Genomic DNA, 27,293 nt, shown 5'->3' with positions numbered 1-27,293 from the left:
CAACTGTTAAGAGGAGACTTTGTGCAGCAGGCCTTCATGGTAAAATAGCTGCTAGGAAACCACTGTTAAGGACAGGCAACAAGCAGAAGAGACTTGTTTGGGCTAAAAAACACAACAAATGGACATTAGACCAGTGGAAATCTGTGCTTTGGTCTGATGAGTCCAAATTTGAGATCTTTGGTTCCAACCACCGTGTCTTTGTGCGACGCAGAAAAGGTGAACGGATGGACTCTACATGCCTGATTCCCACCGTGAAGCATGGAGGAGGTGTGATGGTGTGGGGGTGCTTTGCTGGTGACACTGTTGGGGATTTATTCAAAATTGAAGGCATACTGAACCAGCATGGCTACCACAGCATCTTGCAGCGGCATGCTATTCCATCCGGTTTGCATTTAGTTGGACCATCATTTATTTTTCAACAGGACAATGACCCTAAACACACCTCCAGGCTGTGTAAGGGCTATTTGACCAAGAAGGAGAGTGATGGGGTGCTACGCCAGATGACCTGGCCTCCACAGTCACCAGACTTGAACCCAATCGAGATGGTTTGGGGTGAGCTGGACCGCAGAGTGAAGGCAAAAGGGCCAACAAGTGCTAAGCATCTCTGGGAACTCCTTCAAGATTGTTGGAAGACGATTTCCGGTGACTACCTTTTGAAGCTCATCAAGAGAATGCCAAAGCAGTCATCAAAACAAACGGTGGCTACTTTGAAGAACCTAGAATATAAGACATATTTTCAGTTGTTTCACTCTTTTTTGCTAAGTATATAATTCCACATGTGTTAATTCATAGTTTTGATGCCTTCAGTGTGAATGTACAATTTTAAAAGTCATGAAAATACAGAAAAATCTTTAAATGAGAAGGTGTGTCCAAACTTTTGGTCTGTACGGTATCTACATATAGTATATAAGTTAAAATGTTCAAATCATGTCCCTTTTACCCTTCAAAACCAAAAGATTTAAATGCCAGAATTGCTATTATTTGGCCACTTAGCATCACTAAAAATTGTACTAAAAGCAGTGACCGTGCAGCAGAGGGTAGGTTTAGGGTGGTCACCAACAACAGTCTTTGAACATGATGCCAACGCATTTGGGCGCTTTCGAATGGATCCTTTCACTGGCAGATTGTTTTTTTTGGACTCCTAAGTAAATAACCACACAAAGAAACTGCTTCTTTCAGGAACTGCCCTTTAAAATCATCTTTTCTGATGAGAAAACTGTCCGACAAGTCCTGAACTTTTTAATCAGTGCGCTCCGCACCTGCAGCAGAGCGGGATGCCAAAAAGCAGCTCTCCGGTGAGTTCCTCCATTTAATAGAGCTGCCCCGAAAAGTCACTTTAAGTGCAAAACAGAAATGTAGATAGACTCTTTAAACCGGTGGCAATGAATGATATTACCAAATGAGATGTGAAGAGGAAAATGAAATACTGCAGCTATTTAATTATACAGGAGACTACAAAAATAGAAATTCAGCGAGAAGGCAAATGTGGTGCGCTTTGTTAAAAAAAAAAAAAAGGAGAGGGAGAAAAGAATCACTGGGCCAGAGCCAAACAAATATATTGCTTTCATTCCGGTGACATTTGAGCTCCTCGAAATCAAACTGACGACCCTAAACGGAAAAAACGTCTCTCTCAGCCGGTAGGGATTTCAAGAGGCTGAATGTCGGAGCCGGACAAAGGAAGGAAAGATGGAGGTCCCTTTCATGGTGGTGTTCATTAAATTCCACACAAGCTATAATTATCTCCTCCGTACTACGGTATTCGGAGCGGTAGAAGGATGCCACTTCCATCAATGCGCTTGGCAATCAACCCATCACAATGACATTTTTTTTTTTTTCATCTTAAGAAGGGAAAATATTACTTTTCCGAGCTATCAGCTTTGAAGAATAAGTCCGGGCATCCTGGAGGAAAACTATTTCCACTATAGTGTATGGCTATCGAGACATAAAAGGGTAATCGCTTAATATTATTCCGAGAATGATGGCTCTTTCACGAGTGGTGGAACAGTCCTTCTGATAAGTGATAAAAGATCTGAACTTAATAGCCTCCTATGAATCACCTGCCTTAATATTTGTAGGAGGAAAACAAAGTACATCATCAGAGATCTATGACAACGGCCCATGATAGACGGACGGCCCTGTACCGGGCTGTGACGTAAATGTATGGCAGTGTTCGAGAAAGGGAAAATCTCAACACTCTTGCTGGGATCCATAGTGATCAGCTGTACCGTATGGAAAATCCTGGTAGAAAGTGTTCAGCTGTATTGCAGCGCCACCTCTAGGAAAAGGAAGGATTACAAAGTGCCCCTTCAAATGAATAGGTTGTCTGTGGAAATTGCCTCTTTATAGACGAAGAGAACTAGAACTCTAGGGTCAGCAATCCTAACATTCGATACTGACCCTATAACAAGCCCTGCCGTATGACTTCGGATAAAAGCGAAACCAGATGCTCTATTTGCAGATATGTATTTCGGGGTGTTTGCCCCTCAGAAGTGCAAAGCAGGAGATCTGACTTGGCTTTATGAGAGGCATCTGACTGGGATCTAAGGGGTAATGTCTCTATTTGTCGAGGGTGACATGACAGTTTAAGGAGACTTGTAGGCCATGCAATCCTCCTGTTGGAAATTAAATATGCAAATTGTCTTTTCAGAGAGGAAAAGGACTAGACCTCTAGTGCCATCTACTGGAAGTAGAAATCCTAGTCAATATTGACCCTTTAATGATCCTTGCCATATGACTTAGGATAAAAGCTAAACCAGATACTCTATTTAGATATTTAGTGTACCAGAAGAGAATTGCATGGCCTATAAGTCTTCTTACTTTGTCATGTTAGACATGTCACTCTCAACAAAGAGAGACGTTACCCCTTAGACTCAAGTCAAAAACATCTTACATAAATCAGATCTCTTGTCTTGCACTGAGGAGGGGAAAACACCCCTAAACAAGTGTCTGAAAATAGGGATTCTGATTTGGCTTTTATCCTAAGTCATGGGGCAATGCTTGTTGAAGGGTCAATGTTGACTTTTAGGATTACTACTTCCAGAAAGTGGCACTAGCGTTCTAGACCTCATCCTCTCTGAAGAGGCTATTTGTATATTTAATTTTCCAGAAGAGCATAGCATGGCCTAGTCTCCTTGCACTGGCATGTCAAAAATGTCACCCTTTACAAGGAGAGATGTAACTCCTTAGACTCAAGTCAAAGGCCTCTCATATAGCCAATTCAGATCTCTTGCTTTGCACTGAGAAGGGGCAAACATCCTAAAACACAATCTCTGCAAACAGAATATCTGGTTTGGCTTTTATCCTACCCAAGTCATGTGGCAGGGATAGTTAAAGGAACAATATTGACTTATAGGATTGCTACTTCCAGTAGGTAGCACTAGACTTCGAGTCCTCTTCCTCCTTGAAGAGTCTTTTTGTAGATTTAATTTTCTAAAACAGCATTGCATGGCCTATAAGTCTCCTTACCCTGGCACGTCAATCTCTACAAGGAGAGACGTTACATCTTAGACTCAAGTCAGTGTGTATAATGCAGGACAGGACAGGTCCTCTAGATTAAGAGACACTCTTTACAGCTGCATATTCTTTGGTCACAAAGTGAGGATCCTGAATAGAGTACCTCTATCACTTGAAAATGGTTTTTAAAAAACAGACTGCCTCTTTAAGCAAGGAATATCGAAATTGAATAGTAAATTATTTTTAATTTATACTTGACATGTTATAAATCATTCCTCGATTCTGCATTTTGAGACTTGTCCTCAATCTTTGGCTCTCACATCGTGACATTGGGGACATACGGTAACCGCCAGCCTTTATAAAGCCCTGGCTGGAATGCTAAAACCTTCTGCAGTTTTTGTTTTTTTACTAGATAAAACTTGTACTTTGGAAGCACAATATCTCCACTACTGATAACACATTTGGATAGAAGGGAGACAGATTACATCCTTGATTTATAGGGAAAACAACAAATGTGTTCGGAGCTGCTGCCAACCCTGAGTAACCTCCACTTTATTCTATGGGGAAGCGGCTGCGTTGACTTGGCACATCCCCTCGCAAAACTGTAAAAAAAAAAAAGCTATTTACATCGTCCAAAGCGCTAGGAAAAAAATCAAAAGCATATTTTACCATCAAGTTATTAAAAACAGTGAAAAAAAGCGGCTTTCACGATGCAATAATAATACAAAACGTGTACAACTATGAGAAATTCACACTCATTTTTCATCTCTGTAATGATTTTAGATGTTTGGATGCTTGTGTCCTGATCCTGGGACAGGAAAAAGCTAAATTTATGTCACTTGGTCACTCAAAAGATCTTACCCCATCCATCTTTTAGATCTCCCTGGCCATGAATACAAGAGAGAGAACTCAACCCTTCTTTGTAGTAACTAGACAATTATTAGGAATGTGCTGGACACCATGGACGGAGCTTAAAGGGGTCGATCAGTGGTGGACATTTCCATATGAATTTTCTCCAAAGTGTTACATTAAAAAAAAAAAGTACACTTGTCTCCTGGATAGGCACCGCTCCTCCGCTCTGAGACTTGGTCTTGTGATAAATAATATAAGGTGACCTCTGCAGTCAATCAGCGTCCGATCAGCTGTTCCCGATGCCGGCCAGAGGTGCTCAGTTATGGAGCTGCACAGCTCCGTCATCTGTATAGTGGCCGAGGCCGGTACTGCACATCTACCTCTTATTCAAATCAATAAGGGTGGATGTGCAGTACCTGGCCGTGGCCACTATACCATTGAGGGAGCTGTGCCGCTCTGTAACCGTGCACCTCTGGCTGCTGCCGGCACCAGCTGACTGGTGAGGATGGGTGTATGTCGCCCCTCCACCAATCAGATATTGATAATCTACCAGATCCTAAAGATCAATGTGAAAGTCCCAGACAATCCCTTTAATATTAGGCCTAGTGGCCAGTCTTAATATTGCAAGATTTCTAAATTTTTTGATATAAATAATGATAAAAAAAAAATTTTGGCTTACATTTTCTATCAAAAATTAAAACAATTTAACTTGACAACCTGCCTCTTTTCTAATGACACGTTCATTAAAATGCCTAATAAATTCTACAGAACCAAAAGCCTAATGGAGGCACAAGTAGTGCCTGTGACTCCGCATCACTCTGTGTGCCGCCAAACAGTGCCCCGCACAGCACTTTACTGCATAGGTATTCTCCTAGAGGCAACGCTTTCGGAGTAAAGAAGTCTGGTTACACCACAATAACACAAACATTTCTCGTCTTCTCTATGAATTATTCGGAAAAAGCCGGTGTTTGTCTCAGCAAGTAATTGGGAGGCAGCCAAGGGAATAATGCGACACAGGGGCTGCTACATAAAGGTTTGCACAGAGTTCTTACAAATCATAGTATAAGAACTAGCTCCCCGAAGATGGAGCTCCCCTTTAAATAGACAGGTTCAGCTCTTTTCTCAGTGAGGCTGTAAATAAAGGGGTATTCCCATCTCCAAGATCCTATCCCAATACGTAGTAGGTGTAATAATAATAATATCATCGAATACCTCCAATTAGAAATGTAGTATAGTTCTTCTGATTGCAGTAGCTCAGGCATCCTTAGTTACTCAGCTCTTAGTGGTAGTAACCATGGCTACCTAAGTTACTGCAATGCCCTGCACATGAGGTAAGCGACATAGTGAATGAGAAGAACTATTCTACATTTCTAATTCGAGGTATTTGCTAATATTATTACACAAGATCTTGGGAGATGGGAATACTCCTTTAAACTAATCATTCTGGTTAACCTACGACAAGTAAATCAAGAAATTGTTGGATTGGCCGGTAGGAGATTGAATCTGGTGTGGAGTGGAAGATAATAAGATTAATTTATATAAAGAAAAGTGTAACTAAGACAAAACTTTGGAGAAGAGGTGAGGAAGCCATGTCTTCATTGCTGCCGACCAGGTTATTATGCGCGAGAAGCACAGAGATGAGATTTGCGGTACTCGGAGATTTTGCTTCCTGCGCGGGATGAAGTCACGGTTTGTTTAGCCAGTTAAGCAGTGTCAGAGCGCGCGCCCGTCAGCTCCGACCGTCTAAGTGACAGATATCAATGCAAAAACCAGGAGGCGATGGGATATCGGGTATTAAGTGGATTTCCTTCAGCCTGTCACATTTAACACCGGGAAAAATCTGCCACATAGCGCTGAGATTTCCAACCCCAATATAATTTTATATTCACGGATCCAAATTGCTGCACGCCGGATGCATGAGAAAAGCGATATATCTGGATGAAATTCACAGCTTCCAGAAACAAAAAAAGAAAAAGCAATCCATCTCCATGGATACAATGCGCCCGGCAATAAATACGGAGGTTGCAGAGATCCTGCGCTGAGTGAGAGAGCAATTTTAAAGTAACATTTGATATAGTGGAGTGTGAGAAGCCATCAAAATCCTAAATGAGGAAGCCGAGCTATAAAGAGGCAAATAGCGGAGAGAGAAAAGTGAGGAAGATCTGCGGGATTACAGGTGTAAACACACAAGAAGCTTCTCATCTCCCCATCAATGCACACTACCCCTGTGATACCATGTATCCATCTATGTATCAATCCATCCATCTGCGGATCTACAGATAGATCTGTGGATCCATCAATCTATTCATGTATCCATCAATCTGTCCTCAACATTGAAATTACAACGCCAAGAAGGAAAAGTAATGGAAACCACAGGATGGATAGACATGTTACTGATCTGGAAATTATGAAAAAACGGAAACAACATTTTCGAAACATCTCGATTTATTCAGTATGAAGTATGAGTGACACACTCAGAAATCCCCGCACTTACAGATTTGGCTGCCATCAGTGAGGTTATTAATGGTTGTCTGAGGAATGTTCTGCAGCGCTGAATGCACTTGGGCAAATCATCAAGATTCGCTGCTGGCAGCTTCTTTGTAATTGCCGACCAATGACGTCCCCGATGTGCTCGATGGGAGACAAGTCCGGAGACGATGCAGGCCACGGTAGCACGTTTAGGCCACACAGGCTGCTCAGAGTAGCACCAGCAACATGCGGACTGGGGTTGTTGTGTTGAAAAATGGTTTCTGGGACACTTTTCACGTTTCTTTGTGAAGACCTCTTTATGGTGATTATGGTGTGGGGTGGCAAAATGTACAAAAGCTGCAACCCTCTAGTCTTCTTTCCAGGTACAGTAACAGCTTGCGTTAGCGGAACAAGTGGTAGGGTCATTTCTCCAAAGTGTCCGAGGAAAAGTTTTTCAGCTTGCCAACTCCAGGCCGCATGTTGCTGGTGCTACTCTGAGCAGCCTGCGTAGCCTAAACATGGTACCATGGCCTGCAGCATCTCCGGACTTGTCTCCTATTGAGTACATCTGGGACGTCATTGTTTAGCAACTGCAAATAAGCTGCCAGCAGCGGATCTTGATAATTTGCCCAAGTGAATTCTGCGCGGGAGAACCTTCCTCAGAACCATAACAAAATCTCACTGATAGCAGCCGAGGCTGTAAGTGCGGGGATTTCTGGGCGTGGCGCTCATACTCCATACTGAATATATCATGAAAATCGTGTTTCCATTATTTCATCATTTGCAGATCAGTAACATGTCTGTCCATCTTGTGATTTCTATAATTCCTTCTTGGGGTTTCAATTTCAATGTTTAGGAGTGTACAGTATGTATTTATCTATATCCCTCAATCTCTTGCCATATCCTCTTCTTGTCTCCATCTTATCTGCATATCTATTTACACATCTGTTCAGGTGGTTCATGATGCCCAAACCAGGGATGGCATGAATCAAGGACAGGCTCCCTCATTGTGGGCATATATGTGACTGGAACAGGGAGAACAGTCATCTAGGCAGGTCCCCACCATAGAATGTTAGCGTTGGAGGGGACCTCCAGGGTCGTCGTGTCCAACCCCCTGCTCAATGCAGGATTCACTAAACCATCTCAGACAGATGTCTGTCCAGCCTCTGTTTGAAGACTTCCATTGAAGGAGAACTCACCACCTCTTGTGGCCGCCTGTTCCTCTCATTGAGTTTCTTCTAATATCTAATCTGTATCTTCTCCCATTCAGTTTCATCCCATTGCTTCTAGTCTTTCCTTGTGCAAATGAGAATAAAGTTGATCCTTCTACAATGTGACAGCCCTTCAGATATTTGTAGACAGCTATTAAGTCTCCTCTCAGTCTTCTCTTTTGCAAGCTAAACATTCCCAGATCCTTTAACCGTTCCTCATAGGAACGGGCTTTTCCCTGCCCAGCTTGGCTTGACTGAAGGGTCTATTCCTATACACAAGCAGGGAGTCTCCTTTCAATCCAGCGCAGCTGGGTGGGGAGAAGCCAGTTGGGACCTGCCCAGGTGATTGTGCTATTATTTTAAAGTGGTTTTCCAATGAATAAAAATTTAGAAGGCACAGACTAAAAAAAAATATAATGAAGTGACACTCAGGCTCATGGATCATGGGCAATGGTGAGGGGCCCAGAAATATCATTCTTCTGGATGGTGAAAAAAACTGGCAATCCTTGATGTAGATAGGTTCCTAAACCCTACTAAAATAAATGACATCAAAGTAACTCCAATACTACACCCCATAATGGTTCCTGTTCAATCTGAAGATATTATACATCCACTAAGTCCCATACCTCTACGGAGAACGCATGCCTAGACTTGTAGAAGGAGCGGCACAGTTTTAGGACTTCTGAGGATGTTCCCTCTATGTCCTCCGTCCCGCAGTTAGAGAGCATCGCTTTCACCAGCTTCACCCATGGATCATCTTCCGAAGATGCACTAAGAGAAAAAGAAGAAAAAAAAAGTCACTGGATAAGAGACGATAAAATCTGCACGATGTATTTCAAAAGAACTTCTTGTAACTGGATGACTGTAGGTGTCCTCAATCCCATCGCTCTTATACACCCTTCCTATCAGCTGGACAACCCCTTTAAGTATATGCCCATCTTTCCTTATAATCTATGCGATCTGTGACCTCCATGGGAATTGGTATTCAATAGAGAGACAATGATAAAACACGATGTATGCCTCCGTCCGGGCCGTGATGTAGATATATCTGTACATATAAATGCACCCGGTGTACTATTCTCCACCGCCAGCTTCCTCCTGCTAAATTCAATCAGTCTTCACTCCAATGTAGTTCAAAATGTTTGCCCTACACACTGACAAGGCCTTCAATCAATATTTGCCATTCTCGTCAGGATGAAAAGGACAATCTAAAGAGCGGCAAAAGCAGGCGAAATAAACAGAGCGGCGAGTGTCGAAAAACATGGGAAACGATCGAGCCCTGCTAATTATCACAGACGTACAGAGCCCGGCTTCTCCTGGACCGGCGGACTAGAAGGGAGAAAGTGCACAAAGGTCTCTTATATTAGTATCTATTTATTTATTAAAACATTCATTTAAAAAATCTAAAAGATTGAAAACTGCACTATGGTAAAAGACTCCTAGGTACCAGAGTCACCACCCCCCCAAATAACAGATGCAAAAATGTCAGCACTCTACTTTATTTCACATTGCAAATTGGAGTGTTGCTGGGTTTTCTATCCAACAAGTATATATATTTTTGGCATATACAACAAACGTATCCATACAGCTCAAATAACCTGACAGATGCCAAATGAGAGTCCCCCTGACCGGTCAGGCTTGCCATCTATCTAATACACCATATGTACAAAACCCTCATTCAGTGCCATTACCCTCACCCCCCAGTGTATAACATGTGGCCCCTCATCACTGGGGTATAACATGCAGCCCCTTGTCACTGGGGTATAACATGCAGCCCCTCACCCCTGGGGTATAACATGCAGCCCCTCGTCACTGGGGTATAACATGCAGCCCCTCACCCCTGGGGTATAACATGCAGCCCCTCGCCCCCGGGGTAAAATACTCGGCACGTGGCCCCCGGGATAAAACTTCCTGCCTCTCATCCCCGTTGCATATTTTCCGGCCCCCCACTCGTGGTGTATAACATCCGGCAACTCCCCCTTCCCCCCATGCCACTATTAACATGTGACAGAACGGCCGGTGGTGCAGGTATCACTGATACCAGCGCGGTCCTGTAATAGGAGCCACCGGGGGGAACAAGTCCGTCCATGACATTTCTTCCTCCTAAATCTTCCCCCATCACCTGTGAGTGATAATATTGAGAAGTGGAAGGAATCGCAGGAACCGAGCCACGAAATGGAGACCCCGTAACGTCACAGAGCAGGGGGGCTGAGTGCTGAGGAGCAGAGGGCAGAAAAGTCACCACCGCTCCGATGACTCCATAACTGCAGAGTCCAGACCTCCTCTGGGATCAACATCAGCACAAACACTGCACCTCTGCCAGGAGCTTCATGGATGAGCAGCTGTATGCAGCCTTACATCACCAAGCACAAAGCCGAGCGTCGGATGGAGTGGTGAAAAGACGCCACCACTGGACTCTGGAGGAGACGTGTTATGTACAGTGACGGATCACACTTCTCTATCTGTGTCTGATGGAGGAGTCTGGGTTTGGTGAATTAAAGGAGGACGTTACCTCCTGCCACCTGTACAGTTTGGTGGAGGAGGGATAATACTATGGGCTTGGCTATCAGGTGTCGGCCTCGGCCCCTTAGTTCCAGTGAAGGGAAATCTTATTGCTTCAGCATAAGACATTGTGGAGAATTGTAGCTCCACCTTTGTGTCAACAGTTTGGGGAAGGCTCTTTTCTATTCCAAAAGACTCTGCCCAAGAGCACAAGGTTCTTAGGCTGTGTGCCCACGAAGCATTTTCCAAGCGTTTATGCTGCGGTATTTACGCAGCATAAACGCTTGGGAAACCCTTGGTAATCTGCCCCCCATGATCCCCAATGACAAGCCGCAATGTCAATGCCCATGCTGCGGATTTTTCCGCATATTCTGCGCTCACAAATCCGCAGCATGTCCATTAATTTTGCGGACACGCAGCGTAATCGCCGCCATTGACTTGCATTGGACCGCGTGACATCCGCATCACTGCATGTGCACAAGCGGATATCACATGATTCAATGTGCGGATGGTACCCAGGTCTGGAGGAGAGAAGGCTCTCATCCAGACTCGGGTACCATAGAAACTGTAAAAAAAAGAATTTAAATTAAAAAATAAAGATTATACTCACCATCGCGGTGTTGTGAAGAACCTGCCATGACGTCATTGAGTCATGTGACCTGACATATGACTGAATGACGTCACGGCAGGTCCTTCACACCACCGCGAGCAGTGCAAGACACCGGACGCAGCAGAGAAAACACCGGGAGGACATCAGAAGGTGAGTATAATCTTTATTTTTTACCATTCTTATTCTTTATTTTAAATAACTTGGTCACACTACTATAAATCCATGCTGGTTGCAGGGATTTATATAGTGTGACCAAGTTGTCAAGCACTTTTCCAAGTGATGCTAAAATTGGTTGGAAAAGCGCTTGATAACCCGCATGAAAAATGCCTGGCGGGAAAAACGCATGTAAAATCCGCATGCATTTTTCCTGCCAGGGAGAAGCGGAAAAAATATGCAGCATTTCTGCATTGTGGGCACATAGCCTTATAGACATGGTTGGGGGAATTTAGTGAGGAAGAACATCACAGACCTCAATCCCATCCAACACCTCTGGGATAAACTAGAACAGACTGGGACCTTTTGTCCATTCATCTGACCTCTAAATGTCTATCGACCTCACATTGATCTATATATCTATGGAACAATCTGAAATCTAATAGCATTTTAATGAAATAAAAATTAGCTTTTAATAAAAAAGTTGATTCCAAACTTTAAGAAAAAAAGAAAAAAAAAAAAAGAACGAAACTGCATTTTCCTGACTGCCGATTCCTGTTAAATCTGACAGCTAATTATGAGTAGAAGTCAAGTTCACTGTCACAGGCAGAACATGGTGTAAATCTCTCTCGCAGTCAGAGGCAGATCTCAGGGGTGCGGAGACCCTGATTCAGTTCAATAAAAAAAACAACAACTGACAAAGAATGGAGTAGGATCAACTAACGGGAAATAATAATGACAATTCCACCGCGCACCGTGAAAGGAATACATAAGACCGCCGGCAAATGAGATGCCATACCAGTGAGGGACAATGGAGGCCGATGTAATGGTGGCACTCCTGTGAGCAGCTGGAGACATAATAGGCAGAAGGATTGAGGTCAGTGACCTGGAAATGAAGCCGGCTCAAGGTCATAAACTGTTCTAAAAAGAAAGACTTCTGAAAAGAGCAGAAGTGACACCGACACAACAAATAACAGAGGGAAGATGGGATACAAGTCCATGAACCGGCCATTGTAATGCTAAGCCCAATGGCCATACTCGCTGCTCTATAGGTTCATATCGCTTTAAATGCGCTCTGTACTTTCAGACCACTTGATCTCATGTGATAGAGAATGTACAGATCACTTGATAAATTATAGTGCCTTCAAAGTGCTGGTAAGAGAAGGTGGGAGCGGCGCTCTCTGCTCCTGCTCTCCTGTCTGTCAGAGAGGCGGGCTTTCAGTTTAGAGCAGGCAAGCCATTGGATAATGCAGGAGCAAAGCATGCTGGGAAGTGATGGCAAGGAAGCTCCTGCATTTATAGTGTTGGCAAAGGGCTGATGAAGAGGATGAGTAGACGGAAAGTGAAAGAGCATGAGAATAGGGACACTTCTTGGACATATTAGACTGGTACATGCACCAAAAGAAGTTTTACTTTTTCTTCCCTTTGCGTAGGACAAGATATTAAATTGATGTGGTAGCCTTGTGTCTAAACACCCTATTCCAGGCAGAGTAGCTTGTCTGCACTTACAAACATTCCCTGCCAGCGGAAGCCATGATTTCCAAAGCCCTAATGAGGGCTACAAAGTGTCCAAGTTGGAGTAAAGAGCTCCAAAATATTAGACTGTATCTACAATATGCACCAGTCATTCTTTACGTAAAATGAGATATTGGGATGAAAAGGAATTTGCAGGGCAGAACATGAATATATCCTCATGCTATTAGGATTTGATATAAAAGGGGATGATCGGAATACACAAACTTTTTGTAAAAAGGCAATGCTTCACTGTACAGTCATCAGCCACTCATTGGCTCCCCCACCCCACTGCAACCTTAGGCTCTGTTCACATTGAGCTTCTGATCGCTAATTAAACCCATACGAAAGGTTACACAGCGGTTGTGATGGCTGTTTAGTAAAGACATTCATGGTGGATACCTCATAAGCCTTATCATAGCATATCCATTAAACGGATACCATTCTAACCAACTGTGATGACTTGGTTAGGCTGGGTTTCAGAATTTGTTTTTTTTTTCTTAGCAGATCTGCTACAAGAACGGGCTAAAAAAATCAATACAAAAAAGCTTCAAAAACCTCTTCCTATTCATTTAAGCATCAAATCTATTTTGCTGTTTTTTTCAGCAATTTTTTTTCTGGAAAAGGTTTTCATAGTTTCATGGTTTTTAAGGCTGAAGGTACGGTAAATACAAGTTCAACCAATAGCCTAACAGAGAAAGGCAAAACACCCATGAGGCAGATGCTAATTGCCCAAAATTAGGGAAAAAAACCCTTCCAGACCCCACATATGGCAATCAGACTAGTTCCCTGGATCAACGTCCCATAATAAGACCTAGTACCAATAACCTGTAATATTATATTTCTCAAGAAAGGCAAACAGACCCTCCCTGTACTTTTGTAGTGAATCAACCATTATCACATCAAGTGGCAGAAAGTTCCAGTCAATGCTCTTACAGTAAAGAATCACCTTCTGTGATTATGATTAAACCTTCTTTGTTCTAGACGTAAAATAGGCCTACAACAGGGACAAGGAAGCACAAGTGTAAAAAGATTATTAGAAAGATCTCTGTACTGCCACCTCATATATTTCTACATTGTAATAAGATTGCCCCATAGCCTTCATTTTTCCAAACTAAATAACCTATCTCGGTATTGCAGTTCACCCAATTCCCTTAATAATCTTGATCACTCTTCTCTTCAACCGATCTAGCTCAGCTATGTCCTTCTTATACACCGGACACCAAAATCGTACACAATTTTCTAATTTGTGGCTGCTTATATAAATCCCTTTATAATATCAAATGATCCTCCTCTGTGATGATTACCTTTCAGAGTTTAGAATATTGATATTCTACTCTATAAGCCCCTACAAGGTCATTAATAATTATGTTAAAAGAAGAGGGCCTAATACTGACCCTTCCACTACTCCACTGTTAACTGTGACCCAATCCGAGTGTGTTCAAATAATAACTGCCCTCTGTTTCCGATCACTGAGCTAATTGTTAACCCAGTTACACATATTTTCCCTTAGTGCCATTTCTCTAATTTTATGCACTAACCTTTTATGTGGCACTGTATAAAACTCCTTTAAAAAGTCCATATAGACAACATACACTGCATTTTATAATAAAGCAAATTACAAAATTGGTTAGGGTTTAAAGAAAGATATTTATAAAGGGCATTATAGGTATCAGACCACCCCTTAAAGACATGTTCAGCACGTATATCATACAAGCTAAATAAAGGGTAAAACCCCAATGTGAACATTAGCATTACTGTTTGTTTATTTTTAGGAAAAGGCGGGGAAAAAAAATAAAGAAAATGGTTAGCAATGAAAATCGGCATCTACAAAACATTTCCTCTTAAAAAGTTAACCGACGAATGTGAAGATAGCAACACAAAACATTTCTTTTCTAATCAAAAACTATGATTAATTATGGTGCGAGGACCTTCCGTGAGCGGTCTATTAATTATACATAAAACCATTAATTGGAGACAAAGATGGTAATTTATTGTCACCGCAAATGGCAATAAAAAGTGTTGATACGTCTTTTAATGGCTCGTAGTGCTCTTTGAAAGCGAGACGGAAACTCCGAACACAGGAACTTCAAAATGTCTCATTAATGTTTTATATGTCTATAACGGCCAAAGATTTATTCGATAGAAGTAATCATCTTCCTGAAGGAAAGAAGATTTTACTAAAAGACAAAAATAACATAGGAAACCAGTATTTTATACGGGAGTATAGATCCATAAGCTGGGAAGCGATGGAGTAATTAAGTAGTGGACCTCTGTGCGCTGAATGGTAATTGTGACAAATGTAATTATCTCACAGTATTATAACATACAAATAAAAGTAAAACACTTTTTTATCTAGGAAAGTAAAGCCATATTTATAGGATAATAGGAGTTTGACCTCTCCAGGAAAGTCCTCTGCTAAGGCACTAAGACTAGTGATGGCCAGTCAGGAGCTCAGAAAGCCGTGATCTGAGACTATATCTTAGCTACAATGTCTACGGGAGTCTGTGGTCGTCTGAGACACACCTCTGTCCCATCATCATTGGTTAAAGCGACTTCTTCCTCTCCGCCTGAAGAAGCTCAGCTTCATCTGATTGGTTGCTGTGTATAAACACAAGCCCAACACATGTTCACCAGTGAATAACAAGCTAATATTTATTCCATCAAGGTGGATTACTACACCACCAATGAAGACGAGATGATTCTCTGGGAACAGTCACAAGGGAAGAGGTCTTAAGGCCCCTATCCACAACAGACTGATTTCAGCTGATCCAACAGATATTGGCCGAGTTGGCCGACAGTCTAGGGGTGCCTCGGTCTCTCCCCCGAAGGATGATTCTAGGTGACATAAGGGTTAGGTACAGTTTTTATTATACACACTGCTCAAAAAAATAAAGGGAACACTCAAATAACTCCTAGATCTGAATGAATGAAATATTCTCATTGAATACTTTGTTCTGTACAAAGTTGAATGTGCTGACAACAAAATCACACAAAAATCATCAATGGAAATCAAATTTATTAACCAATGGAGGCCTGGATTTGGAGTCACCCCCAAAATTAAAGTGGAAAAACACACTACAGGCTGATCCAACTTTAATGTCCTTAAAACAAGTCAAAATGAGGCTCAGCATTGTGTGTGGCCTCCACGTGCCTGTATGACCTCCCTACAATGCCTGGGCATGCTCCTGATGAGGTTGCGGATGGTCTCCTGTAGGATCTCCTCCGTCGACCAGGACTAAAGCATCCGCCAACTCCTGGACAGTCTGTGGTGCAACGCGACGTTGGTGGATGGAGCGAGACATGATGTCCCAGATGTGCTCAATCGGATTCAGGTCTGGGGAACGGCGGGCCAGTCCATAGCTTCAATGCCTTCATCTTGCAGGAACTGCTGACACACTCCAGCCACATGAGGTCTGGCATTGTCCTACATTAGGAGGAACCCAGGGCCAACCGCACCAGCATATGGTCTCACAAGGGGTCTGAGGATCTCATCTCGGTACCTAATGGCAGTCAGGCTACCTCTGGCGAGCACATGGAGGGCTGTGCAGCCCTCCAAAGAAATGCCACCCCACACCATTACGGACCCACTGCCAAACCGGTCATGCTGAAGGATGCTGCAGGCAGCAGATCGCTCTCCACGGCGTCTCTAGACTCTGTCACATCTGTCACATGTGCTCAGTGTGAACCTGCTTTCATCTGTGAAGAGGACAGGGCGCCAGTGGCGACTTTGCCAATCCTGGTGTTCTGTGGCAAATGCCAAGCGTCCTGCACTGTGTTGGGCTGTGAGCACAACCCCCATCTGTGGACGTTGGGCCCTCATACCACCCTCATGGAGTCGGTTTCTAACCGTTTGTGCAGACACATGCACATTTGTGGCCTGCTGGAGGTCATTTTGCAGGGCTCTGGCAGTGCTCCTCCTGTTCCTCCTTGCACAAAGGCAGAGGTAGCGGTCCTGCTGCTGGGTTGTTGCCCTCCTACGGCCCCCTCCATGTCTCCTGCTGTACTGGCCTGTCTCCTGGTAGCGCCTCCATCCTCTAGACACTACGCTGACAGACACAGCAAACCTTATTGCCACAGCTCGCACTGATGTGCCATCCTGGATGAGCTGCACTACCTGAGCAACTTCTGTAGGTTGTAGAGTCCGTCTCATGCTACCACGCGTGTGAAAGCACAACCAACATTCAAAAGTGACCAAAACATCAGCCAGAAAGCATTGGTACTGAGATGTGGTCTGTGGTCCCCACCTGCAGAACCACTCCTTTATTGAGGGTGTCTTGATAATTGCCAATAATTTCCATCTATTGTCTATTCCATTTGCACAACAGCATGTGAAGTTGATTGTCAATCGGTGTTGCTTCCTAAGTGGACAGTTTGATTTCACAGAAGTTTGATTTACTTGGAGTTATATTCTGTTGTTTAAGTGTTCCCTTTATTTTTTTGAGCAGTGTGTGTATGTATGTATGTATGTATATGTATATATATATATATATATATATATATATATATATGAAACAAAAAAAGAACAATGTAAAATCCAACATCAAGCAATAAAGTAGGCTTGTGTATGAAATAAATACCGCATGAGACCAAAGAGACAATAGATGAAGGGAGTCTGTATGTCCCCACGCTAGCATGTGCACCTCCACACTATTCATTCTCAATGGGACCACCGGAGATGGCTGAACACAGTGCTTGGGTGGTCATTGGCACTCCCAAAAAAATGGATGGAGAGGAGATGCACATGCTCAACCTCCACATCATTAAGCTGGGGTTCTTCAGAGTCCTGATTCACAGGGTTGGTGGGGGTCAAAGCAATCGGGAAGTTATTCCCCATTTTATGAATAAGGGATAACTTCCAAACTTAGTAAAACCCTTTACGTTACCCCACACTCTATCAGAATTCTGGGGGGTAGATTACCAATAAGTATTGACACAGCAGCCAGTCTAATAGACTCATTTTATTGTCGCAGCAAGTGTCAAAGACATTTTTATGCAGTAGCAGCTCCATGATTGTACAAACTGCTGGGATAGATTAGAGATTTAATCCTTACCATAATCCGTTAATATTACACTACGCAGTAATGAATATTCAAGCCGTTCCGTATCTACAGATGAGAATCTCAATTAAGAAATAGGAGGTACTTTTTTTCTAGCATGCTTTCCTATTAGTAAACTATTCTAATCACTACAGTGTGCTTTCATCCACTTATTATATTTTTTCTCCAGGAAACTGGCTACTATACAGAGTACCCAGTATGTGATCCAGTTAGGAAGAACTGACAAACCCGGACAGTGTTTTGTGATTGTAAGCATTCGATGCAAGGATAAAAAGAACATGATAAATACCCCATCAATATGCATATACAGTACAGACCAAAAGTTTGGACACACCTTCTCATTTAAAGATTTTTCTGTATTTTCATGACTATGAAAATTGTACATTCACACTGAAGGCATCAAAACTATGAATTAACACATGTGGAATTATATACTTAACAAAAAAGTGTGAAACAACTGAAAATATGTCTTATATTCTAGGTTCTTCAAAGTAGCCACCTTTTGCTTTGATGACTGCTTTGCACACTCTTGGCATTCTCTTGATGAGCTTCAAGAGGTAGTCACCAGAAATGGTCTTCCAACAATCTTGAAGGATTTCCCAGAGATGCTTAGCACTTGTTGGCCCTTTTGCCTTCACTCTGCGGTCCAGCTCACCCCAAACCATCTCGATTGGGTTCAGGTCTGGTGACTGTGGAGGCCAGGTCATCTGGCGTAGCACCCCATCACTCTCCCTCTTGATCATATAGCCCTTACACAGCCTGGAGGTGTGTTTGGGGTCATTGTCCTGTTGAAAAATAAATGATGGTCCAACTAAACGCAAACCGGATGGAATAGCATGCCGCTGCAAGATGCTGTGGTAGCCATGCTGGTTCAGTATGCCTTCAGTTTTGAATAAATCCCCAACAGTGTCACCAGCAAAGCACCCCCACACCATCACACCTCCTCCTCCATGCTTCACAATGGGAAACAGGCATGTGGAGTCCATCCGTTCACCTTTTTTGCGTCGCACAAAGACACGGTGGTTGGAACCAAAGATCTCAAATTTGGACTCATCAGACCAAAGCATAGATTTCCACTGGTCTAATGTCCATTCCTTGTGTTCTTTAGCCCAAACAAGTCTCTTCTGCTTGTTGCCTGTCCTTAGCAGTGGTTTCCTAGCAGCTATTTTACCATGAATGCCTGCTGCACAAAGTCTCCTCTTAACAGTTGTTGTAGAGATGTGTCTGCTGCTAGAACTCTGTGTGGTATTGACCTGGTCTCTAATCTGAGCTGTTGTTAACCTGTGATTTCTGAGGCTGGTGACTCGGATAAACTTATCCTCAGAAGCAGAGGTGACTCTTGGTCTTCCTTTCCTGGGGCGGTCCTCATGTAAGCCAGTTTCTTTGTTGCGCTTGATGGTTTTTGCAACTGCACTTGGGGACACTTTCAAAGTTTTCCCAATTTTTCGGACTGACTGACCTTCATTTCTTAAAGTAATGATGGCCACTCGTTTTTCTTTACGTAGCTGCTTTTTTCTTGCCATAATACAAATTCTAACAGTCTATTCAATAGGACTATCAGCTGTGTATCCACCTGACTTCTGCACCACACAACTGATGGTCCCAACCCCATTTATATGGCAAGAAATCCCACTTATTAAACCTGACAGGGCACACCTGTGAAGTGAAAACCATTTCCGGTGACTACCTCTTGAAGCTCATCAAGAGAATGCCAAGAGTGTGCAAAGCAGTCATCAAAGCAAAATGTGGCTGCTTTGAAGAACCTAGAATATAAGACATATTTTCAGTTGTTTCACACTTTTTTGTTAAATATATAATTCCACATGTGTTAATTCATAGTTTTGATGCCTTCAGTGTGAATGTACAATTTTCATAGTCATGAAAATACAGAAAAATCTTTAAATGAGGTGTGTCCAAACTTTTGGTCTGTACTGTACATGTGTATATATATATATATATATATATATATATATATATATATATATATATACACACACACATACATATCTATACATATATATACACATATATATATATATATATATATATACATATATACATACATACACACTGATAGGGTATATATATACACATGATCCCTACATATATATGTAGGGAACATGCTCGCTCAGCAGTAGGCAGCGTTCACACAGGCACTGGATTCTTGCGTCAAAACAATGTGACCTTTATTTCCACTGGTTGCACAGATCCGGAAACAAAACCACAAACACAAAGACCCTAGCCTTGTACAGATGATAACTAAACAAAATAGACCCCGACTACTCACATACCGCTGAGCTAGTCCCAGTCCAGTCACACAAGACAGCTATTGTCCATTGCAACTCTGGATTCTTTCACTACAGTTCCAACGCAACCCACTCTGCTCAGCTTCTCCAGCTGACAGAGGGAATGTAGCGTCGGCGTCCCTGCCTCCTGCCAGACAGGGACGCCGTTCCCCTCACCTCTCCGCTCCGTGCCCGGTGGCTTCCTCCCGCTCTGCTGGCAGCGCGCGCTGCTTCCCGGCCTCTGTGCTTAGGGCGCGCGCGCGCTCCCCCTCTCTTAAAGGGGCCGCGCGCGCCGTCCTAAGGAGTCCCCGGCCAATGGCCGGAGGACCTCACCATATATAAGGCACCTCCTCCAAAATGGAGGTGCCCGAGCAATGTTGTTGCAAAGCCTTTCAACTCTGCTTCAGCCCTCAGGTCCCGTTACGAGTTACCTGCCAGTCACCTGCCAGATACCTGCCTGATATCTGCTTACCTGCTTGCTATCCTGTGGTCCGACAGTCTGCCTACCAGCACCTGCCAGTCTGTCTATGGATCAGTCCGCCTGCGGACCAGGAAGTACCTGCCAGATACCTGCCTGCCTGTCCAGAGATTCTTACTCGCTCACCTGGGAGCGCTCACCTGCTACCTGCCTGCTAGCCTACCTGGAGGCTTAGCCGTCACTTGCTGTGACCACCTGCCTGTCCAGAGACTCTTGCCCGCTCACCTGGGAGCGCTCACCTGCTACCTGCCTGATAGCCTATCTAGAGACTCTTCCCTGCTGTCACTTGCCGTGACCACCTGCCCGTCTAGAGACTCTTTCCCTGCTGTCACTTGCCGTGACCATCCGCCTGTCAAGAGACTGTCCCCGTCACTTGCCGTGACTTCCTGCCTTTCTACCCAGAGACTGTCCCTGTCACTTGCCGTGACTACCTGCCCGCCTTCCCTGGGAGCCACCCGCTTCCTTACAAGGACTGCCCCTTTGTATAGTTGCTCAGAGGTTCCACCTCCCAGACCCGTTACAGGGAGCAAGGAGATCACATGTCCTTGGTTCTTAGTCAAAGCTAGCCAGGTGCATCTAATGATGACCTGCAGTGCTAGGATTTAACCCAGTCCCTACCTGGCTTTCCAAAATAATCAATCTCAATCAATCTCTCCCTTAACACACACACATACAGGTGCATCTCACTAAATTAGAATATCATCAAAAAGTTAATTTATTTCAGTTCTTCAATACAAAAAGTGAAACTCATATTATATAGAGTCACTACAAACAGAGCGATCTATTTCAAGTGTTTATTTCTGTTAATGTTGATGATTATGGCTTACAACCAATAAAAACACAAAAGTCATTATTTCAGTAAATTAGAATACTTCATAACAGCTTGAAAAATGTTTTTAAAATTGGAAATGTTGGCCTACTGAATTGTATGATCAGTAAATGCTCTCAATACTTGGTCGGGGCTCCTTTTGCATCAATTACTGCATCAATGAGGCAATGTGGCATGGAGGCGATCAGCCTGTGGCACTGCTGAGGTGTTATGGAAGCCCAGATTGCTTTGATCGCAGCCTTCAGCTCGTCTGCATTGTTGGGTCTGGTGTCTCTCATCTTCCTCTTGACAATACCCCATAGATTCTCTATAATAGATTCTCTATGGGGTTAAGGTCAGGTGAGTTTGCTGCCAATCAAGCACAGTGATACTGTTGTGTGTAAACCAGGTATTGGTACTTTTGGCAGTGTGGACAGGTGCCAAGTTCTGCTGGAGAATGACATTTCCATCTCCAAAAAGCTTGTCGGCAGAGGGAAGCATGAAGTGCTCTAAAATTTCCTGGTAGACGGCTGCGCTGACTTTGGTCTTGATAAAACACAGTGGACCTACACCAGCAGATGACATGGCTCCCCAAACCATCACTGATTGTGGAAACTTCACACTAGACCTCAAGCAGCTTGGAATGTGGCCTCTCCACTCTTCCTCCAGACTCTGGGACCTTGATATCCAAATAAAAAATGAAACTCTGGGACCTTGTGGAGTGTGTCAATAACTGCCTTATGGACATCTGTCAAGTCAGCAGTCAATACTCCCACAATTGTGTGCCATAAATTGCAAACAAGATTTGTTACTTTGCACAGCCAAAAAAAAAAGATTTTCTTAACAAATTCATTCAAGACCATATTGCAAAAATGAGTACACCCCCAATGAAAGTCTTATAAGCAAAGCTAAGGTTTAGACTACAAAAGTCTACTTAACAAGAATTCAACCACAGGTAAGACTAATTTAACAAATAGGTGTCCAGCAGACAGTTGACTTAAACAAAAGGCGTTCATTAATAAGTAAAACCCCTTCCCATTTCATGCTATCAGCAATTGCACCACATGGAAGAGACATGTCACAAAACCTGAGAATGAAAATAATTTATTTACACAAGAAAGGTGAATACTACAAGAAGTTTAGCAAAGCTTTACTTATCAGTTAGAATACAGTAGCAAAAGCGATATAAAAATGTACCAAAGATGGAACTTCAACTATCTCAAAAAGACGTCCAGACTGACCAGGGAAGTTAACTCCTAGACAGGAGCATCTTCTGATGTGTAGGGTTGAAGAAAAATACCATGCAAGTTCACTGCAGTAAGTCAAAGACGTAGAAAGCAGAATCTGGGTGAGTGTTTCCTGTGACATAATAAGGCATTCATTCCAGAGGAATGGTATGCATGGCTGTTGTCAACGAAGGAAGCCCCTCCTAATACCCATGCACAAAAAAGCCCGCCTACAATTTGATAAGGCCTGTGCAGAAAAATATAGAGACTATTGGGACTCTGTAGTGATGAGACCAAGATAAATGTTTTTGGAACTGATGGCTTCAAAACTATAAGGCGTCGCAAAAATGAGGAGTACAAAGAAAAATGCTTGGTGCCGGCAGTGTCCTTATGTGGGGCTACATGAGTGCTGCAGGTGTTGGAGAGCTACATTTCATTGGTGGTATCATGAATTCACAGATGAACTGTGAAAGAGAAGATGTTGCCATCACTCCTTGCTCTTGGTAGACGTGCACTTTTCCAACATAGCAATGATCCAAAACACACATCTAAGTCCACTGTTGCATTCCTGAAGAGGAACAGGTTGAAAGTGATTCAGGGGCCAAGTGTCTCCTGATTTGACCCAACCCGGACACCTATGGGGGATTCTGAAGAGACAAGTTGTCATCACTCTTCATCCAGCATCCAGGCTCTAAAAGAGGTTGATCTTGAAGAATGGAAAAAGATAGATGTTGCAATATCTCACCAACTTGTTTAATTGTTGCATAGAAGACTTGGTGCTGTCCTTAAAAATCATGGAGGTCATACAAAATGCTAGATGTAAGAGTTTTTGATGTGGGGTGTATTCATTTGTGCGTCAACTAATTTTAGTAAAACTGAAAAGTTTGTAATGAAAGTTATATTATAACATTTGCTTTCAAGGTATGGGCTACAAAAATCATCTATGAAGCTCGGTTTTGTCAAAATTAGGGAAAATGTTCTTGCGTTCAATGAGATGATTAAAATCTTACTTTACAAAGGGGGAGTACCAATTTATGCTCAAATACAGTGCACAGCGACCAGAGAATAAATTAAGAATTATACTAGTGTCCATAAAAAACAATACTTTAAATTTACAGGACAGGAAAGGTCCTCTCGAGCAAGAGACGCCCTTTGTACCTGTTCTTCACTCAGACCAAGAGGATCCTGAACTTAGGAAACCCCTATAATCATCCAGAATTCCCTAACAGGGTGTATAAAAATGAGTCTTCTAAACTGGATGACCCTTTGCTTCTAGAACACATCTAACAGAATGGATGATCACACTCGCTGATACTGTGGGCGGCATAGGGAATGAGATGGCCACCACAATACTAGTCTGTTCTTTTCTTGCCTCACTCAGACCAAGAGGATCCTAAACTGAGGACACCCCTATGATCATCCAGAATTCCCTAACAGGGTGTATTAAAAAAATGAGTCTGCTAAACTGGATGACACCTTCCTTCTAGAACACATCTAACAGACTGGATGATCACACTCGCTGATACTGTGGGTGGCGTAGGGGATGAGATGACCACCACAATCGTAGTAGGTTCTTTTATTGCCTAAGGAAAATCTTTTCAGACATGAAGCATTACTCAGACAGTTCCTGGAATTTTCAGAAACGTATTCATTTTACATCAAACAGCCAGAGAATATACTCGGAGAAAACCCCGCTTGGAAGAAAGGTTTTTTTTTTGTTTTTTTTAAGGACTCTTCAAGCCCGGTGCTCAATAGGGCACAATATACAGTAATTAGTTTTTTTTTAAGAGAAACTGCCCCTTAACTTCAGTGGAGACTAAGCGTTTATAATCCCTACGGGGAGTCTATATCCTTAGTTCAAACACAGCCAAGATCAATGGTAGAGAGAAAGTTTTACTGGAGAGAGTTAGTAACTCGCTTCCACCCCACCGCTGACAAGTGAAGAATGACACTTCTTGCTGAGTAGGCCATAAAAAAAAAAAAGTTAATTTCAACACTCACCTTGAAGCACAGATAAAAGGCTGAATGATTGCTGATGGCGGAAAGTAGCGGGTATTGAGGCTGGCTCTAAATCATGGAGTGTTCAACTAAACCGTAAAAGAACACAACCCCTCCAGCGCCCCTCGTCTTGCCAATGTTTGTTAAGACTGTTAACCCCTAGCCCTCACTCGTATTATTTATCCAATTATCTCTTGAGCTACTAAGCCCAGGTGCTACTATTAGTAAGGAGTAGTGTTGAGCATTCCGATACTGAAATATCGGGTATCGGCCGATATTCACTGTATCGGAATTCCGATACTTAATTCCGATACTTTTATAATATCGAATACCGGAATCGGAAGTTCCCATAATGCCTGCGCTCTGCAGTGTCTCTGAAGGATGACAAGCTGGATGGCAGCGCTCAGCTGCGATCCAGCTTGTCATCAGAATGCCATCCCAGCGTGGGAGAATTCTCCTGATTGTTTAAAAGCCGGCGCGCGGTAAAAAGCCGCCGGCTTTTAAACAATCACGCAGCCCCATACTGCTTCCCCGCAGCCTCCCACCCCGATCCTCCGCTCCCCTCGCCACCTCCCATCCCGATCGTAAATTAGGACCGGGCGGGGAGCGCAGCACCAAGGAGCGAAGGACCCGGGCGGGGAAGCCGGCAGTGAAAAGACTTCACCGCCGGCTTTCCCGTTCTGTGCTGCGCTTTCCCGCCGGTTATTTCAAATGAACAGCTGAGGTATCAGGTGATGCCGATCAGCTGTTCATTTGAAGTAGCCGCGGTGCCCTCAGAGGGTTCATGTGAGTTCATGCTTGACTGCATGAACTCACATCAACTTTCCCACGGCCGCACAGGTCAGCCTCACCTCCCGGACCCGTCATGATTAGTGTGTGCGGGGTGTGTGTGTGTGCGGGGTGTGTGTGCGGGTGTGTGTGCGGGGTGTGTGTGTGCGGGTGTGTGTGCGGGCAGACATAGGCCGATGTGACACTACTACTCCCATCGGCCTATGTCTGTCCCCCGTCCACTCCTGCCAGCAGGATCAGCTCGATGGGAGCAGTAGTTCCCATCAGCCTGATCCTGCTATTTAAATTGCCCTACTGTGTCCCCAATAAATGTTAGATACATGTCATTGGTGGCCAGTGGTTACCTAAAAGAAATTAGTTCATACATTACCTGTCCCCGCCGATCGCCACCTAAAATAAAGTAAAAAATAAAAAACTACACCTATACTCACCAAGACACCTAATTCCCCGAAGCCATCGATCTCCTGTAATAAAATATAAAATAATAAACCACAACCTTATCCTTACCCCTCCGTAGTAGTCCACGAGTGTCCCACGAAGATCTCCAGTTCAGAGCAGCCACATAGAATGTGACCGCTCTGAACCGCTGCCGCCGCTAGAATGTCGGGGCCGTAAGGGTTCACCGGAGTTCAGGCAGCGCTGCTCCGGTTAGCTCCTTTACGGCACTGCTGTATCGTGAGAAATTCCCACGGTACAGCACTGCCGTAAAGGAGGTCTCCGGAGCTGCGCTGCCTGAATGCACTCCGGTGACCTCAGTCAGTGGCTCCCGCTGCCGGGAGCGGACGTGTTCCCGGCAGCGTGAGCTTACAGCAGCCATGCACAGCTGTCACCATCTCCAGATGTGACAGCTGTGCATGGGAGATCAGCGCAGGAACGTGGACAGGTAACTATTTTTTTTTTAGTAAACTAAGAATTAAATAAAATGGTGTTTTATTTCAAATAAATTATTTTTTTCTGGGTGTAGTGTGTTTTTTCTTTTTAACACTTTGTAGGTTAGTAATGGGGGTGTCATATAGACGGCCATCATTACTAACCTGGGCTTCATGGCAGCTGGCGCTGACATGAACCCCACCACTATTACCCCCTGCCACCGCACCAGGGCAGCGTGGAAGAGCGAGGCTAAGTGCCAGAATTGGCGCATCCTATGGATGCGCCATTTCTGGGGCGGCTGACGGCTGGTGTTTCTAGCCTGGGAGGGGGCCAATATTCATGGCACCCTTCCTGAGCTATTAATATCAGCCCCCAGCTGTCTGCCTAGCCTTTGCTAGCTATTAAAATAGAGGGGACCCCACGTCATTTTTTTTTGGGGGGTCCCCCATTTTAATAGCTAGTAAAGGCTAGGTATTCAGCTGGGGGCTGATATTAGTAGCCTGGGAAGCTCCGTGGGTTTTACCCCCTTCCCAGGCTTCAAACATCTGCCCCAGCCGTCTGCTTAACCTCCGCTAGAGACTAAAATTATGGGGGATCCCACGCCATTTTTTTTTTAAATAAATCCTTTATTTTAACACTAAATGACATTTGAGGACTTAATAAAGATGCAGTCCCTAAATTATTATTTATTTTTTAATAAATTTTTCCCAAAACTTTTGACGTGGGCTTCGCCATATTTTTGTATGCCAGCCAGGTACAGCATCCAGCTTCTATGAACGCGCCATTTTCCGGGGCGGCCGCGGACTGCAATTTTCAGCAGGGGGGGGGGGAGGGCAAAAAGCTTGGGCCTCCCTGCGCTGCAGATTCCATCCCCCAGCTGCCTAGTTGTACCTGGCTGGACACAAAAATAGGGAGAAGCTCCACGTTTTTTTTTTTTTAATTATTTCATGAAATTCATGGAATAATTAAGAAAAAAAGGGCTTCCCTATATTGTTGTGTCCGGCCAGGTACAAATAG

The 27,293-nt window shown here is 43.6% G+C and overlaps 1 protein-coding gene across 2 annotated transcripts in view; it reads right to left on the bottom strand.

The window, feature by feature from the left end:
* The window catches only part of NBAS (NBAS subunit of NRZ tethering complex), a 760,680-nt gene that overhangs the window by 45,489 nt on the left and 687,898 nt on the right, over positions 1-27,293 (bottom strand). For both annotated transcript variants that reach the window (XM_073674140.1, XM_073674141.1), the window contains exon 50: positions 8,612-8,756. In XM_073674140.1, coding sequence (XP_073530241.1) covers positions 8,612-8,756 — 145 coding nt within the window. The remainder of the gene's footprint in view (positions 1-8,611; positions 8,757-27,293) is intronic.

Source organism: Phyllobates terribilis, unplaced genomic scaffold, assembly GCF_046119375.1.
Source record: "Phyllobates terribilis strain yellow unplaced genomic scaffold, ASM4611937v1 Scaffold_3__8_contigs__length_932513732, whole genome shotgun sequence".
NCBI lineage: Eukaryota > Metazoa > Chordata > Amphibia > Anura > Dendrobatidae > Phyllobates > Phyllobates terribilis.
This window is presented reverse-complemented; position numbering and strand designations above follow the sequence as displayed.